The 18,752-nt window shown below is 37.9% G+C and overlaps 1 protein-coding gene across 1 annotated transcript in view; it reads right to left on the minus strand.

The window, feature by feature from the left end:
* LOC139940021 (BMP-binding endothelial regulator protein-like) overlaps positions 1-18,752 on the minus strand; it is a 37,823-nt gene that overhangs the window by 16,644 nt on the left and 2,427 nt on the right. The window contains exon 2 of the mRNA XM_071936212.1: positions 2,933-3,018. Within this exon, the coding sequence (XP_071792313.1) occupies positions 2,933-3,018 (86 nt within the window). The remainder of the gene's footprint in view (positions 1-2,932; positions 3,019-18,752) is intronic.

An 18,752-nucleotide genomic window follows, 5' to 3' on the forward strand; every position in this document is an offset into this window, starting at 1 on the left:
GTGGCACCCAGAATCCCCCCTCTCAAGACAGACATCTTTTTAAGAAAGAGCCAATAATTACTGCCCCAAGACGTGCACGGAAGTACCGGGATTTACAAACCCGAGACACGACTCTCTAAAGTTTGCCAAAGCTTGAAGGGGATTAAGTTGAATGCCACGACAAAAGGCATGTGGAATCAGATAAAGGGAAAAACCTGATGTGGTTTTACAAGTAGGCAAAACAAATCGCGGGTGGGCCATAACCATTTGGCCAAAGTGACGCCCTTTTTTTTTGCTGTCCTTTAATCTTCAACTGAATCCGCACAGGAGTGGTCTGTTGTAGGACTACATACGTCAATGCATTCAAAGATATGTAATCGGTAAGCAATTAAGATGTCAGTGCTTGCTGCTCTTTTCAGAATTTATCTTTCTCATTAAAAACTATACGTTACTTCAACGGGAGCCGTTTTTCACAATATTTATAGTAACAATTGTTATATTTAACATGTTCACAATTTTTTTTTTTTATTACTACCAACAGCTCTCCATTGCTCGTTACCAAGTAAGTTTTTTTGCTAACAATTATTTTGAGTGATTGCCAATAGTGTTCAGTGTCTCTAACAGGACTAGCCCAACTGGTAAATAAACAACTGAACAAATAAACAATATTGTTATATAAAATGCCAGCTATTACATTCACCACTGATGACTATAAGGTCGAAACCATATTTTGGGAAAACGGATTGTTATTTATTAAAGTGAGGGAAAATCTTAAAATAGATGGAATGCTTGAGGGGGGTGAATGATGACAGCATGTCTGTCCACATACAAAAGCCTAAAGACGGCCTTGTGGTCTGCACTCACTTCCCATTAACAAATTGAAATTCAGCTAACACTAAGAACTGCACTTTTCTTGATGATTGTGGAGCTACCTTCATGATTAGCGATGTAAAGAAATAGGTCAAGACGCAAGCACTTATCGTACCAAATTAAAGAACATACGAAATAAAAATACACGGTGATATAGACATAAGTTAAACCCCTGGTTTATTTAAGTGATATGGGTTAATCTGGTAATAGCAACTATAAACTGTCAGTGTAATGATATGATTTTTTAACAACTCTCTCAGAATTATTATTTTAGCGTTTATTTAAAGGCACTGGACACTATTGGTAATTACTCAAAATAACTATTAGCATAAAACCTTTCTTGATGACCAGTAATGGGGAGAGGTTGATGGTATAAAACATTGTGAGAAACGACTCCCTCTGAAGTGAAGCAGTTTTCGAGAAAGCAGTAATTTTCCACGAATTTGATTTCGAGACCTCAGATATAGAACTTGAGGTCTCGAAATCAACCATTTAAACGCACACAACTTCGTGTGACATGGGTGTTTTTTATTTCATTATTATCTCGCTTCGATGACCGATTGAGCTCAAATTTTCACAGGTTAGTTATTTCTTGCATATATTGAGATACACCAACTGTGAAGGCTAGTCTTTGACAATTACCAGTAGTGTCCACTGCCTTTAAAGGCACTAAACACTGCTTGGTAATAAATGAAAATAATTGTTAGCATAAACAATTACTTGTTAACGAGCATTGGAGAGCTGTTGATAGTATTAACAAATGTGAGAAACAACTCCCTCTGGAGTAACGTAGTTTTTGAGAAAGAGGCACTCAAATATTAAAATACGTCAAGCCAGAAGCCCTTTATTAGTCATCTGAAATCACAAAAACTTTGTGCACAAGGGTGTTTTTCTTTCTTTCTTCTCTTGCACCTACGTTGACCAATTGAGTCAAAATGTTCACAGATTTGTTATTCTATGCATATGTTGGGATACAACACTTGAGAATACTAGTCTTTGACGAGGTGTCCATTGCCTGAAAAGCGTTGAAACATTTGAGAGTAGATTCAGTCCGTTCCTTGATTATTCTTCGACGGTCATGTAATTGACCATGCAATGCACACAGGGTCAAGTACCCCTTGAGATGCAGGGGCCCTTAGGTGGGTCTTGTATCAACTATTCCTTCTACTATTCTAAGGGTTGACGCCTTGGATTATCAGACTGCTTGATTCCCCAATGTTTGACAATGGAATTTTAGTCCAGGAGCAAAGAATTTGAAAAATGCAGTCATCCGTGTTTCATTTTTGCACGAGTAAAAAAAAAAAGAAAAGCTTTTTATGGATATTACTTAGTTATGGCTGGTTTCACTGTAAATGTTTTAAGTTAACTACTGTAAATTTTAAATGACATTTTCATAATAAATGTCTACTAATAGTTTTATCGCCAGTTTAGCATATGTTTGAAACAATGTTTTAATCTTAAAGAAAGTTTCCTTGCTCTTTTGAAAAGACAAAACAAGGCAATAAAGCTCTATAAAATTATTTGTCCCCACACCGGCTAAAATCAATGTGCCAAGAATGTGCCTACTGTAGCCTAGCCATTGAAATAATACCAGGGGAACACTGGACGCCTACCCTTTTTGGAATTTCAAAGACCAGTATTTTCACTTTGTGAAATCAAACTTATGCATAAAATAACAAACCTGTGAAAACTTTGAACCAAAATGATCATCGAAGTTGAATGAAAGAAAAGACACCCTTGATGCACTCATTTTGTGTGCTTTCAGATGCCTAAATGGCTCCAGGACTCAAGTCTTTTTATTGTTATTTTGAGTGAGAAATTACCTCTTTCACAAAATCTACTGAAAATGAGAGGAAGCCATTTTTCACAACGTTTTATACTATTAATAAGTCTACATTGGTCAATACCGAGTAAGTTTCTATGTCAAACAGTTACTTTGAGTGTCCAGTTTCTTTAAGGTATGTGTATAGTTGAAGAAAGTATCAAATTAATAGGGTGTCAATGGTTCAAATAGAGAGAAAAAGAGAGGAAAATAAAAACATTTAACACCAATCATAAAACATTCAGTTGACCATGACCTTACCTTGCATATACACTGAATACATGGATTTCCTAGCAAAATTGGCAAATCTACGACTTCCCCTTCCTTATCACAGTTAGCCCTGTTCCCTGTAGAGGAAATAACAGATAAATGGAGACCAGAATTAAACGATCACGCAAAAAAAATCAATTGATACCAAATGTGTGATCAAATAAACTATACTGGGGTCTGGGTATCTGACAAGCGATAATGACGTACAATTTGCTTCAAATTTTGGGTACAAGCTATTACTTCCGGTTTGTCTTGGTTAAGTCATGGTAGAGCTGTCCTATAGAGAACACGTTGTTCTCATCACAAGGACAAAACAACATAATCGGCCTTCCTACATCATAATTCAAACCTTATAGGAGCAAAATTAGCACCAGTAGCGATGTCATGTTACGGGTAGATCTCATTTCATCATTCTGGCAATAATATATTTTCACTGACTGCAGTTTAAAGGGAAAGTTACGTTTGGTTAATATTAATGACAATACAAATTTTGGATTAGACGACTAATCGATAGTTTAAAGCATTTTGAGAATTATTTCAACTCTAAGAAATGTCGTCATAAATCCAAATTTGAATATGAGAAGCGTTTCTGCAGTAACGCTTCTCAAATTGTGTGTATTCATACAAGGGATTCTTCCTGTGTGGACATTCGCTCCTGATCATTGGCGATATCTAAAAAACGTCACAACATTTTGAAATGAAATGTTCACACTATATAGTGAGGTGAGTGATACATCTACAATTATAAACAATCAAACGGTTCCACCACAAACCAACATGACCTTTGTCTTAATAGCAGTACCTTCAATAACACATGATTATGGCAAAACAATTGAAAAATAGTGGCAATACAAAATCTACAGATGAGATTTATGCCATCTTGTTTATACTCAAAGTGTGCAACTGTAACTTAACCAGAAAAAGTGAATTACAAAATTCCACTGGAGTGTGTACATTTAAAAACAAAGTTATAACGGTACCAATGAGGATATAAAAAAGAGGAATTTAGCTGGCCCGAGGAAAAGTTGCATGCATGAACATTAAAGTATACTGGAGCATGCTTAAGGGGTAAGTTGCAGACAGATCCTTTTACATGTAGTTTTACAAAGAAATATTAACTCTGAAGTCTCCCTTGGTTATCTATGGTTATTACATGCATTGCCAGGGGAAAATAGAGAGACTCGAGAGGTGGTACAGCGTGAAGATGGTCAAGGCTGCCTATCTTATCCTTCAAACAAATAATCTAGTATGATTGTATTAATACCAAACACTAACAACTTCCTGCTCCAATTTCAAAGTGTTGCAATAAATATCTAGTCTGAAAAATATCTACTAGTCTGAACAAATATCTTTAGTCCGATTGCATTAGTAACAAGGAAACAACTTCCTGGTCCAATTTCAAGGTGTTGCGATAAACATGATCTAGTCTGAAAAGAAAAATGTAGTCTGATTTTGTGATTGTATTAGAAAAAAAAACCTACTCCAACTTTTAAAAGCTGTGAACAATATCTAGTCTGAAAAAAATATAGGTCTATAGTTTGATTGTATTAATAAAAAACAAACAACTTCCGTCTCCAATTTCCAAGAGTTGCAAAAAGCGTCGCTAGCGTTTTAAAATTACATTTATATTTTTCCACTGGCTGGTGACATACGCTTTCCAAGGTTGAATTAAACATTTAGCCTAGATTTGTCTTCTTCTATAAAGGCATAGGACACCTTTGGTATTGTCATACAATAACAAATCTGTGAACATTTTCACTCAATTTGTCAACGAAGTTGCAAGAGAATAATATAAGAAAAACACCCTTGAAAAAATGTTCGCATTCAGATGCCTAAGAAGTGCTGTAGGCCCAGTGTATTTGAATTGAGTTAGAAAATGCATCTTTCTCAAAAACTGCGTCACTTCAGAGGAAGCCGTTTCTCATTATGTTTTAGATACTATCACCAGCTCTTCATTGCACGTAAAACCAAGTAAGATTTTATGCTTACAATTATGTTGAGTTATCACAAACTGTTTCCAGTGCTTTTTAAGCTGTACTTCTCTCGATTCATAAGAAGTTGTACCCTGGGAAATACTTTTGACGCACGCACCCCCAAACCTTGTACTTTTCCCATCGACATGATTTGTCCAATGACACGATAAAGCATTGATAGACACGGGTAATTACAAGCAAATGGCATAAATAAAAAACCACAGAACTCGCCGACATCATTTTCAAGATCTGGTTTCGCCTGGCAGAGTATTCAATGATCCGTGGTAAACACAGCAATGCATTATGAATAGATGTAGGTATTATGGACTGACTTGGTTATTAATGAAGCCACCACACAAGGCATACACAAATACAGCACTCCACGTTGAGGTAGGCATACCCTCCCCTTCCCCCTGAAACCACACCCTCCCCTAAAACCACGTTCCATTTTCCAAGGAACATAGACATCAATAACTCACAACAAAAAAAAACAAGCCACTGCACTGTGGCTTCTGACTATACGGTGAGTCACTGTTAGTTGTGATGTTTCACCATTATACTCTATGCTCTAACTTTTCGGTAATCAATCTTGCGGTAAAGATCTATCATTTTTCGAACATCTTTGTATTTATGACAGCTACCTTCAGCAGGTGCCGTGACCCGATATTTCTGTATATATGCCCAGGGCCATGAAAACCAACCATTGTACTTTGTTGTCTCCTCATCCAAATCGAGGCACACAGTGCAATTATCGTATTTCTATTTACGATTTATTGTTGGAGAATGTAGAATACAATAATCTTGATTTTTTTTTCCGTGGGAAAAAAAGTGAGGATCAAGTTCAAAATGCGAACGTTGCAGAGAAGTGAACATTAAGGAACTTTAAGGCTATTTTAAATGTACAATTTGACTTTAAGTGGCGACTGCTCACTCAGTAACGGAGTTGGGCCTACAAAATGCACGTCGGGTCGCTGTACCCGTACACTAAAGGAATGCAAATAAGCGCTCATTAATTATACGATTCCCTCGTGATTATAACCGACTCAAAAGCCACTTCGTCCTCCAGGGAGAAATGGCACTAGAATTTGCACGGCACGTTCAAGGGTTCAGAGTGAGTTGTAACAGTCCTCTAAGAACAGAATTGAATACATAATGACTCAATTATACAGAGATAATTGTGCTCTCTTCGCTAACTTACAGACTGGATCTATACCTATGGGTCCAATGCTATAGCTCTATGCACTAAACCATAGAGAAAGGACAGAGACACAACAGCTCCATTCCAGACGATTCCCGTGACAGTCATTACGTCTTTATATTACACAGTGAATGTCATTCAAAGAATACGTGAAATTGTTGTGCAGAAATCTGAAATTCCCATAAATTAAATTTTATGAAGAAAAACCGTTCTGCTAACAAAAAGACGATGAGCATTTTGTGGTTTACGTTCAAATTATCCGTTTAAATGTCTGAACCAATTGTTCGTTAATAGCTTAAAGATGACGTCATATAAATCTTCCAAAATTAAAACAATTGATAATATTGTTCTGTAAGCGCACTGATTGAAAGAGACAAAGTGTATTGAGTTATTCCAGTTTTTCAGGAGAGAATGCTAAGCAAAACACAGGTCTGGCTAAATACTAACACAAAAGTAAATACATAAACCAATACACACAGTATAGCAGCTTAACCCTTGTGGTAAATCTGCAGCTGGTTAAACAGTTTTCAACTGATTGTATTATGATGCCATTATATTTTAAATATTCACCCTTGATGAATATCAATTAGCGACAATATAACTCTGGGTGCAGGGTTATTTCCTCTCGACAACCAGTTCTGATCAGTCATCCGTAGTTAACCATTTCTCTAATAATATCCATCTCAATTCGGATAGAATGATAAAAAGCACAACAAGACTTTTACAAAGGGTCGGCATCCCTCAATGAATATTTCACTTAAAAGAAGAAATTCAACAACCGTAAAATTTCATTTTAGTTCCGCATGGAATATATGCAGGGCGCACTTGCGGTTAAAAGCAGAGCTTTGGGGCAGCTGATGACAAAAAATGTACATCATTGAAATGAAAACAACTGTCGTCAACAAACGTAGTTCGCCAAAGGCATTTAGAGAAGGAGGGGGGGGGGGTGGGGAGGGGATGTATGCAACTGTTAATACCGGCCACCAATCTTACCAAGGACCTTCTTAATTTGAGCTTATCGGGAGGGTAGGGCTTAAACAAATCGGGGTCTGTAGGTGGTGGGGACTGGGAGAGTTCGTAAGAAGATGACAGATAACTGCTGATAGATAACTGCTGATGTTCTCTTCACTTCGCAGGTTGGATGTAGTTGGAGGTCCTTTCTCTATGGTTGGAGGAATGTTTCCAAATCATAGTGCAAGTCCTTTACACAGAATGTGGATGAGAATTTACACAGTTTATTTTGTTGTCCTCTGACCCATGATTAGATATCCGATTTCAGAATAGCCCTATTTTGTATCTAACTGGATTGCTATATGCCTTTTTGAAATACGTTTGTTCAGTGGTGGGTTTGTTTGTTTTAATGCCATGTTTTTTTTTTTTTTTTCTGTAAAGTTTTCATCGCCTGTGTTTTTTGGGCGCTTCATAGCTTTATAGAATATGTAATTTGTTTTACTTCCTTCCGTGTATTGATGTTTTTACCTACTGTAACCACCGTACAATTCAGGCTTCATCCTGCAATATGGTGTGAATAAACCAATAATAATTACAGGGAAGTCCAGCAGTGTTTTTAATTTAAGGAATGATTCCACTCCCGAATGGTTTAAGATGAACTTTCTTGTTTTATCTGCTGAAGCATGTTTTCGTTATAATTGAATTCAATAAGATGGGTTTATTTAACTCAATGTCAAAGTAAGTTTCCCAGAGAGCTCTGTTTAAATCCAGGCGCCCTTACCCCTAACACCCCTAAATCTTTGAAACCCATGTATTAAACCAATTAGGCATACTGGCACGCATACAGTCAACGCTCTCACCTAACCACGGATTTTGACTCCACCGCATTTTGACACCCATTTTTTTTTCTAGTGTTAAATCATAAATTATATCCTTAATGAAATATGACGAACCACCTGATAAAAAGGACTTACCAGTGGCTTAACACGTGTCCCCATGGGAGTGAAATGATATACGACTTCCACTGGAATGCGTGTTTATTTGTCTAACGAGACATGAATGTGTAAAATGCGTACAAGTATTTATTTATGATTCATAAATCACTGTATATAAAAATGGATTATTTGTTGCGAATGAAAATAAAGCCGGCAATTGAACTAAATTTGTTGGCTTGATTGATGGCCGGAATGCAATACTATTGACACCTCGTAACTGAAATCATTTTTGATTTGATCAGTGAAGATCGCTAGATGAACTTCTTGACGCCTGTAGAGGAGACTGGCTGATAATCTTACCTCGTCTCCGCTCGTCTTATTTTAAAACCCAAGTTTATTGACACTGACTAGTCTTCAATTGGCGGCGGATGTACGAGTCGGTAAAGGAGACATGTGTATTTATGTTATCATAATGAAAGCAGTTGTTTTTTAAATGTATTTATTTATTTATTAGGGGAGGGTGTGATGTAAAAATTGTTAGAGTGATCTTGCTTGCTCACTCTGCCCTCTCACCACCCCGTTGTCTACAGAATGGAATGTTATGTATCTCTTATTTTCAACTCCATGTCTGAAGTATCCAAGCCAATAATTTTCAGATATCGGTTTAACAAAAACGCACCCATTTCTAGCCTTTTGAATTTGTGCTGTGTCATTTCCTTCGGGATACGTCAGGCAAATACATTATCATCATCTGAAAATAGGTCCTTTAACAACTAATTATTTCAGTAAATTAATCCTTATAAAAATATATATTTTTTTTGTAAAATAAATAAATAAAAAATAAACCGCAACCGGGCTATGTAAAGATGTGTTATACTTTCATTGGGATTTCAGTATTCAGTTATCAACCACAGGAATTATGCTTCGTTTTTGAAAGGCCAGTGAATCATGCATCTTCTCATTTGGGAATTTCAAAATTTCTACTGGGCATTTATGGACACATAGGCAATGACCAGGGGCAGAGGCAATCGCCTTCGTTGCCCCCATAAAGTATCAGGCCTGTGAGCACAGAATGAGATGCACTTTTCTAGAATGCTAAACCGATGCGTTCAGCTCCAATTACACCTTGACACTTTTCGCTCATTGTGAAGTCAAACTAAGATAAGGTGAAAACCACAACGTGTGAAACACGTCATAAGGCTCGTCTGACAACAATAATACAGACACAAGAACCTTTCTTCAGACTTCGGCACCAAAATATGATTTACGAACTTGATCAGTATCGCCTCAGACGTTTGGAGACCGTTGTGGCCGCCAAAAACGCAACCGATCCGTGAAGAAATCGACAGGGAAAACCTACGAAGTGCTCATTAGTAAGCTGAACCCTATGGGTGTCGTACTGCCCCAACAAGCAGGCTGGCTATACATGAATATACCACCATGTCACTTGAGTAATAATCAGGCAAGGAGCTCACAGGTTGTTCATGTAAAGCTAATCAAAGCTGAATGTAACAACCTAGTTTGCACCCCCTGTCATGAAAATGGCGTACCCAGAGGCAAATGACGGACATTGCAGACGCCACGACCACAATTCGAATTCACCAACCACCCCGGGATGCCGTCCAAAACGCTGGGTTTCAGTTTTGAGGAAGGTTGGTCGTTTTACAAGTTAATGTGTGGTTTTAACTCAGGCCAGGTGTTGCTACAATTACATGTCTATAAGTCCGTGTAAACAGAAGGTCGTCCAATCGCAACACCCAGAATAAAGAGATTACTCTGAAGAACTGTTCCTTTCTCTAAATAGACTTCACTCCGTGGTTCCTTCACAGTACCTCCTTTATGGTCAACCAACCAACCCATCGGCAAGGACCCTTTTCAAATACACATGGAGGAAGGACATTCTTCCTCAATGGTATACATCACGTACAGTGATTTACTTGCAAGATGGAAATGGGATGTATCAATGCAACATGTCCAAATTATACGAAATCGATCACAGGGGTAGATTGATCATCACCAGACGATTTTTTTTTCAAAATTGATAATGATGTGTGTGACGTATTTCCGGTACTTACACTTCCGGGTCAAGTTGAGCTGACCCACAGAGCAGCAGAAGAAACTGTAAAGTGTACTGGATTGTAAACGGGTCTATTTTATTGCTCTATGGCTGGATTCAGTCCAGCTGTTTTCGGAAGTTGAGAAAGAACACTCAACCAAAGTGAAGAAGAGGGGGGGGGGGGGGGTCACTAATAAATTATTATTGATGTGCCATATAAAAACAGGGTTCCGTTTGCCCTCAGTTGACCTTTATCTGCGTCTGGCCACTGTTGGAGGGTAAATACCCGGATTTGCCGACTGAAACAAGTTTGCCTGGACGTTAAGCAGGGGCCGGAAACACTTCATCTGGAAGAGGGTCATTTCAACTTGGGTCAAATGGGTGCAAGGATACAACAAGTGCAACTGATAAGTGGACAACTCTTACAGTTTACCGCACATACTCAGAAAGCTTATACGAACAAACGCAGCTTTCATGACAACAGTTATGAACGAGATGAGTCTTTATTCTGTCGTGGTGTGCGTGTCAGAAATAATTGTTTAATCGTGGCTGTCGTGCCTTCAAAAGACACCACATAAAAAGGTGTCAATGAACGACATGGTTTTCCTTTACGAGTCAACTTCTTGACATCAAACGTGTTCATGAATGAACCCCGCCCACCAAGGCAATGTAAAAACGTTCATTGTTTACTTCGTTGCTAGGTGACGGACACACAAGGAAGATACCTTGGTATATCCCATGCGGTGACACTGAAGGCATCAGTTAGCAGTTACCAATTTCAACAATGGTTTCAACAACCGCGGTTATAATTATATACCACAACCGAATATAAACATAGAAACTTAGAAAGTGCCCGAGGACGACAGTTAACACATGTTGCATGCGTCACAACATTTGAGTTCAATCAAATTGAGAAACATTGACAACAAAACCCAGTGTGCACTTTCCTTTCTCCGTGTACTAATTATGTAAAAAGATTGGACCATTGACTTGCCCTAGTGGAGCGACCATATGTACGATGACCTCAGCAGTTGACCCCACACATCTTGCATGTATTTCTTTTTGACCGAGTGTTTTATTTCCCCAACAACAGATCTCATTCGAGATGATTAGGTCAAGGAATGTCAGTTCCAATTGTCGTTCGCCGTTTGATTTTGACACATTGCCGGTGGATACAACCGATAAAACACTGTCAAGACTTAAGACTACAGTTTGCCCATTGCTTTCTTATAATATTGGATGGTTTACATGCCTGTATATTTCGACTGGAACATTTCAAAGGTGTCCCGGTGTGATTTTTTCCCGGATCCCTTTTGTTAAAGGAACACGTTGCCTTGGATCGGACGAGTTGGTCTATTAAAAGCGTTTGAAACCGTTTATTATGAAATGCATATGGTTAGAAAGATGTTTTAAAAGTAGAATATAATCATCCACACAAGTATCACTCGAAACTGCACGGTTTTCCTTTTACGTCGCGAACTATCACGGTCGGCCATTTATGGGAGTCAAAAGTTTGACTCCCATAAATGGATGACCGTGTTAGTCGACAGGGTAAACAGAAAACCTCGCAATTCTGAGGCATATTTGTGTAGATCATTGTAACCTACTTTTACAATATCTTTCTAACCATACACATTTTACAACAAACGGTAACAGAACGATTTTCAAGGACCAACTCGACCGATCCAAGGCAACGTGTTCCTTTAATATCCTCGGTTATCAATAGTAGACAGGCCCCCGTATTCGTGTAGACGTTTTTTCATCATAAGGTGCCCTTTACCAAAGGAAAAATGTATGTGTGCCCTTAGCTCAGTCCGAATTATCTTAACTAAAGTTCCTCAAGTCTGACTAGTTTGTTTTTATTTAGAAGCCTTCTTATTTCTGATAATCGATGGTTTCAGTGCTGCTACATGGTGCTTACAGCAATCTTGCGCTTATGCAGCTCATTTCAAGCAAACGCGCCGGAGCGTTTATTGCGTTTGCACATGGGATGGTATCGCACTGGTGTTGGTATACGCCTCTCTTAATACTTATGCATGACGTCATAATTCTTACCCAAAATGAGGCTATGGGCGCACTTCCCCCATCACTTGCAGTGGCTGCGCCCATCGCCTCGTTTTGAGTTAGCATTGTGACGTACCTCATGCATGAATATTAAGAGAGGCGTATAGGCCCTAATAGGCAACCGACATGTACAAGTTACACCATTTGCTTTTATAGTGTAATGGAGTGTTCTTTCAGAGATATTCCATAAGTTCCCAGATCTCCAAGAAACAAAATTGAAAACAATAGAGACATCAGAATAATCATAGAAGTAGTATCAAAAATAATGATATTATTTAAAATATTATACGGAGAATAAGATAATACTTTGTTTAGTTCCATACAACTTTCTCTTTGCATACACTCAGTATGCATGCATATTTTCGTCTAAACATCAGCACGAATTCCCCATCATGAACTAATGCCTTTTATCTATCAAAGCATTAGAAATAACATCGGTGGGCGGCTGCCTTTTACGTTTAGTCTCCTAATGGTCTACCACTTACTGGCCAGTCGTGCATCCCAACCCCACCCACAATTTAAACAATGTTTTAATTTTATAAAGCTGCATTCCTGAATCCTGAGTCCCATTGAGTCCATGTTATTGGTTCATTAAGAAAACAGTTATTTCAGATGCATCAATCTCATTCTCCTATATTAAGGAAACCTTGGGAAATGGGCGTCAGTTACATGTTGTTTTAAAGGATAGAAAAATCTAACTATGAGGTCATAAGTTTGGTGTGTCTTTGCAAAGTCAAAGTCTCCGTCAAACTCCTCGTTTAAAGGCAGTGGACACTATTGGTAATTACTCAAAATAATTATTAGCATAAAACCTCATTTGGTAACGAGTAATGGGGAGAGGTTGATGGTATAAAACATTGTGAGAAACGGCTCCCTTTGAAGTAACATAGGTTTGTTTCGAGAAAGAAGTATATTTCCACGAATTTGATTTCGAGACCTCAAGTTTAGAACTTGAGGTCTCGAAATCAAGCATCTGAAAGCACACAACTTCGTGTGACAAGGGTGTTTTTTTCTTTAATAGTTATCTCGCAACTTTGGCGACCAATCGAGCTCAAATTTTCCCAGATTTTTTTATTTTATGCATTTGCATTATGTTGAGATACACCAAGTGAGAAGACTGGTCTCTGACAATTACCAATAGTGTCCACAGTCTATTCATTGTTTTTTTTCCCCCATTTTTTTTTTCTTCAAAAGAGTCACCACCTGTCGAGCAAGAACGGTTGGGAAGCTCCACATGTCTACAAAAAGAGAAATACTGGGACTCAAACTCAGACCTACAGTTATTTAACACGTGTAGGCCCTTTATACTTGATATTAATATTATACAATTATAACATGGTTTGAGGGTGACTTGTCGATATAGTAAAGGCTTTTAATAAATGCATGTAGTTTGTATTGCTTCTAATTTTGAGAGTGGTTCCCAAACGCAGGCCCTAGGGCCTATACCTTCCATTACTACTCTAACTTGCTGGGTTTGTGGTATTTAAAGGGAAGGTACACGTTTGGTAATTACTCAAAACAAATATTAACTTAAAAACTGACTTGTTAACGAGCATTGGAGAGCTGTTGATAGTATAAAACATTGTGAGAAACAGCTCCCTCTAAAGTAGCATAGGTTTTGAGAAAGAGGTAATTTCTCACTAAAATAATAAAAGACTTCTAGCTATAGAAGTCTTTTATTCCTATCTGAAAGCACACAAATTCGTCCAACAAGGGTGTTTTTTCTTTCATCATTTTCTCCAAACTCCGATGACCAATTGAGCTCAAATTTTCACAGGTTTGTTATTTTATGCATATGTTGAAAAACACCAAGTGAAAACACTGGTCTTTTACAGATTTGGTAAGAAACAAAATCGTGAAGATCACAGATTAACTTGAAACTTACACGGTCGAATGATGATGATGATAGTAGAAAACATCCCTTGAAATAATATCTCTGTCTGAAATGTCATATTTTGATGAGAAATAAGTAATCAAATTTTGCGTTTGGAGTCTATCGCTAAGTGAGCGTTTTATTCATTACTAGTCTCTCGTGACCAAGATGGCCGATCAATCTCGAACTTCTACATTTTTTTTTTCAATTTATGTATATGGTGGATTACATAAAGTGCTTACACTGCCAGCAACTTTTTTGCTAGCAAAACCAATTAAGTAGTGTTCCTTTGACATAATCTTTTAAGTAATGTTTATTTTGAAGGAAGTATTACAAATCTAACTCTAACAACTTTTTTTTTTTCTAATGAGAACATAATTTCCTTTATGCAATTATAAATTTTAAACTCTGACTCCAATAACAAAACATTTAAACAATATTTCATTTAGCTGAACAGTTAATAACTAAAAGAGGCAGTGGGTTATAATAGCCATGTAGGAAGGATATTGCCTAACGAACTAATTAAAGAAACCCAAACCGCATACTGCTATTAGCATGAACTTACTCCTACAGATCATGATAAATACTGAACGCTAAAAAACTTGAGGACCGTCGGCAAACAACAACTGCGTCTCCACGGCGCCACTAAAATCTTGTTATTAAGAAGCAAGGACACTAGGCTAAGTCCGTTCACACTTCTCTCGCTTCCTCTCGCGACTAAAAAGAAAGATGTCTTCATTCTATAAAACTTGACAGAACTAAAAAAGTTTCTTTGGGAATGATTTAAAAATAGTAGGACCTGGGACATACTCATGAAAGCAGTCAAGTGTTCCACTTCCGCACTACAGGGGGACAAACACGCCGATCGCATAATTTGTAAAAAACTTCAACAGTCTGAGAGAAGTTCAGAGTAATTATCACAGAATGGTCATTTCCGTTGCTTTTACTCCGTTATAAATGAGTAGTAGTACATTATAATTGTGATATCATGTACAACGTTAATGTTAATCTGGGTAAGTATGCAGTGAGGCACTGGGCTGACAAGTATAGATTAAATATAGAGGATTATATGTACATCCAAGATGACATATTCTGTTGGATTTTATAGAGATCCCCAGGCGCCAAGACATCAAGGCGACGTATATGTCTTAGTTTGTTAGTGTAGACTATACACAAGTCGTAATATACTATCTACGCTTCTAGTCCTACTATACATTCCAGAGTCAATACCCTCAGTTCACAGCGGAATGGTTATTTATAAAATATTGTATGCTAGTTTTTTTAACGTGACCCTGTAGGGTAGGGGGTAAACGAGAGAATTTTGTTATTTATTTAAAACTTGTTCGAGCACGATTGTAACACAGCACGTTATTGATGAGACAATGAAGCTATAAGGATGAGACAGTCTTCAAGATCCCAATCCACGATACGTTCATCATTCATGGATGGTTCACCAGCTTTCTCCAGAAGACGATCAGAGCATACTGATAGAAACGTCGAGTTGAAACCAACGTTTCGTTTCAGAACCACCCCAACTCATTTTAGAGTTCATCATTACGTTCAGACTATGTTACCGCAAACCTTCCCATATCGTATTTCCACCATGCAGTTTCAAATCCTACTTAGCCATTCTAACTATTTGTTTTTAAAGGCAGTGGACACTATTGGTAATTGTCAAAGACTAGCCTTCAACATATGCATAGAATAACAAACCTGTGAAAATTTGAGCTCAATCAGTCATCTAAGATGCGAGATAATAATGAAAGAAAAAACACCCTTGTCACACGAAGTTGTGTGCGTTTAGATGGTTGATTTCAAGACCTCAAGTTCTAAATCTGAGGAGGTCTCGAAATCAAACTCGTGGAAAATTACTTCTTTCTCGAAAACTATGGCACTTCAGAGGGAGCCGTTTCTCACAATGTTTTATACCATCAACCTCTTCCCATTACTCGTCACCAAGAAAGGTTTTATGCTAATAATTATTCTGAGTAATTACCAATAGTGTCCACTGCCTTTAAGGTAGCATTCTTCCATACATCAATGAACAAGAGGATATATACAGACTGTTGATTGTTTTTATTGTTGGTCCTGAAGGTGTGACTTTCAGATAAAGTTTTCAAGATAAATGAGATCGCAATCCACGATACGTTCATTCATGGATGGTTCGTCAGTATCCTAAATGCATAAGTATAGCTCAATATGTATGAATGAGCTATACACCTTGTTGATTGTTTTTATTGTTACTCCAAAAGGTGTGGCTTTCCACAGGTTGCAACATGCAGTCACTAAACCGGATAGTAGTCAATGGACTCAACACATTCATTATAGGACATGATGATCACACCTGGACATAGGGCTAATTAGCTGCTAGATTAAGGGCGATCGTCAAACAATGCTTATCAGAAGGTGCTAAGTGAAAACCAACAAAACGTTGCTGTGTGCGTCAGGTGATAAGTTGCTATCTGTTTGCTCACTAGTCAAGACTGTGATAATCTAGGTCTATAACTTACCAAACTCTGGTTGGTATTGGATAGTAGCAGGCCTCCAGTGGTAGCAAGCAGCTTGTTTTATACTACTTGAATTCCGAAAAGACTTGCCAACAACTATCAGTCACTGTGCTGCAAACACTAACCACATGTCTTTTGTACGAAATCACTGGATGGAAGTAGGGTTGGCTGAGAAATAACTGGGGTGGACTACCCTGCCTTAATAACTTCTTATTGCACAGCCAGGCATTCTATTAAGAGATTTCAATGAATAGTTTGGAGGCTTTCATGAACAACATGTTTCTCTACCTGTACTGAACTGACAATAGTTCAATTATCAAATATACGCAGAAGACTACAAAGGGTAGATTCGCGAAGAAAAAAAGAACTCGAGGAACAACTTAAAAGGAACACGTTGCCTTGGATCTGTCGAGTTGGTCTACGAAAAGTGTTTGCAACCGTTTGTTATAAAATGCATACGGTTAGAATGATGTTTTAGAAGTAGAATACGATTATCCAAACAAACATGCCTCGAATATGCGTGGTTTTCCTTTTACTTTGTGAACAAACACGGTCGGCCATTTTTAGTAAAAAACTTGACTCCACAAAATTGCGTGCCTTGCAAAGAAAACCATGCAATTTCGAGACATAAACATTTGTGCGGATCGTTTATATTCTGCTTTAAAAAAACTTCTTTACAACCATATGCATTTTATAACAAACGGTGTCTACAAGGCTTTTCAAGGACCAACTCGACCTATCCTAGTCTTTCTCTATGATCAAAGGCAACGTGTCCCTTTGAAGAAACAGGGTTCTTTTTGTCACTTTTCTTCTCTCGCGAGAACTCGCCAGAAAGTCGACAAGAGTTAATAAAATGGGAAATGCTGCATCCTTCTCGGGTCAGTGTGTAAGTCACAAAAGGGAACTTGTACACAAACCAATCTTAAAAACAATGGCAACAAAAAACATTGGTTTTATAAAAGTCCACTTTCGATAAAGACTGTAGTATAAAAAAATTTAAGAAACAATTTACTTAAAGTAATTTAATTTAAAGTAATCTGGCCAGGTAAAAATACGTAAGTTTTGATGGCCTGATGGCAACGGAGGCAACTGCCTCCATACCACCTGGTCATTGCCCCTTATTAAACAAATAACACTAGAAAATTACAATTTCCTCATAGGGTGCCCTTTACCAATGATACAATACGTTGGTGCCCTTGCCCTTTCAAAAACGAAGCAACAAGTCTGCACCTGCCCATGAAAATGAAATAAATGCATATCCCTGTTCATAAAAATGAACGACTGGATTGTCAAACAATTTTCCAGAGTATTATTGTCTGGTAACCATCATCCTTCATCGTGATACGTGCACAGTGCAGCAGTAGGGGGGGGGGGGCACCCCTCTAACTTAGCCCCTGGCTATAGTTTTGAAGAGAAAAAAAAATGAGAGCAGACAATGTCTTCATTCTAAAGTTGCCAAATATTTGATCTGATTGTTCTTTCATACTCCAATGCGGAGAAGTGGATTGGCCGTTGCCCGCTGTTGAAGTGGCCAGCTACTTGTGCATACAAATAATGCGAGATTTCGTGTTGTGCTCAAACAGAGATTTTTGACCTTTCTGTTTGCACTGCTTTCCACGAACAACCCCGTCTTTTGATGGGGACTACGCGCTAACGGATGGGCTGTCATTCAATAATGAGGCCGGGGACCCCAAACACAAATTATGCACCGTTTTTTAAGCTGCACATTGGAAGAGGGCAATCTTGTCTGTATACAGTACCGATAATGCATTTTTTTTGTCTTCTGAAGTTGGCCCATAGAATTGCCATCCTAAAATATTTGCCAGATTTATTGTTTAAAATTCCCTTTGTTTTAATCGATTTAGACAAATTGAAAAAAATCCTCAATTAAAAGCACAATGACAGCGGCAATTTACATGTACAGAAAAAAAATACTACAAGTACATACATTGACAAGTATGGTGTCATTAATTTGTCATCTATATTATAATCATCTTGCTATCACTACTGAAAAAGTACACACATATGCAATCAAATAAACCCTTCGTGAGCAACTGTAATATCAGAGATGCGACTTTTATTATATGCATGTAGGCCTACCCGTTAGCCTGCATGAATTCTGATAGTTGAATGGTGTTTCTGATAGTTTATTACAATTTGTTATAACTGTGCTCGGTTGCGTTTCACCCGACAACAACTTTCTGCAAAAGTAACAACGAGGTGGAAAGTTTGAACCAAGGGTAACTGTAAACAA

This window comes from Asterias amurensis, chromosome 7 (assembly GCF_032118995.1).
Source record: "Asterias amurensis chromosome 7, ASM3211899v1".
Taxonomy (NCBI): Eukaryota; Metazoa; Echinodermata; class Asteroidea; order Forcipulatida; family Asteriidae; genus Asterias; species Asterias amurensis.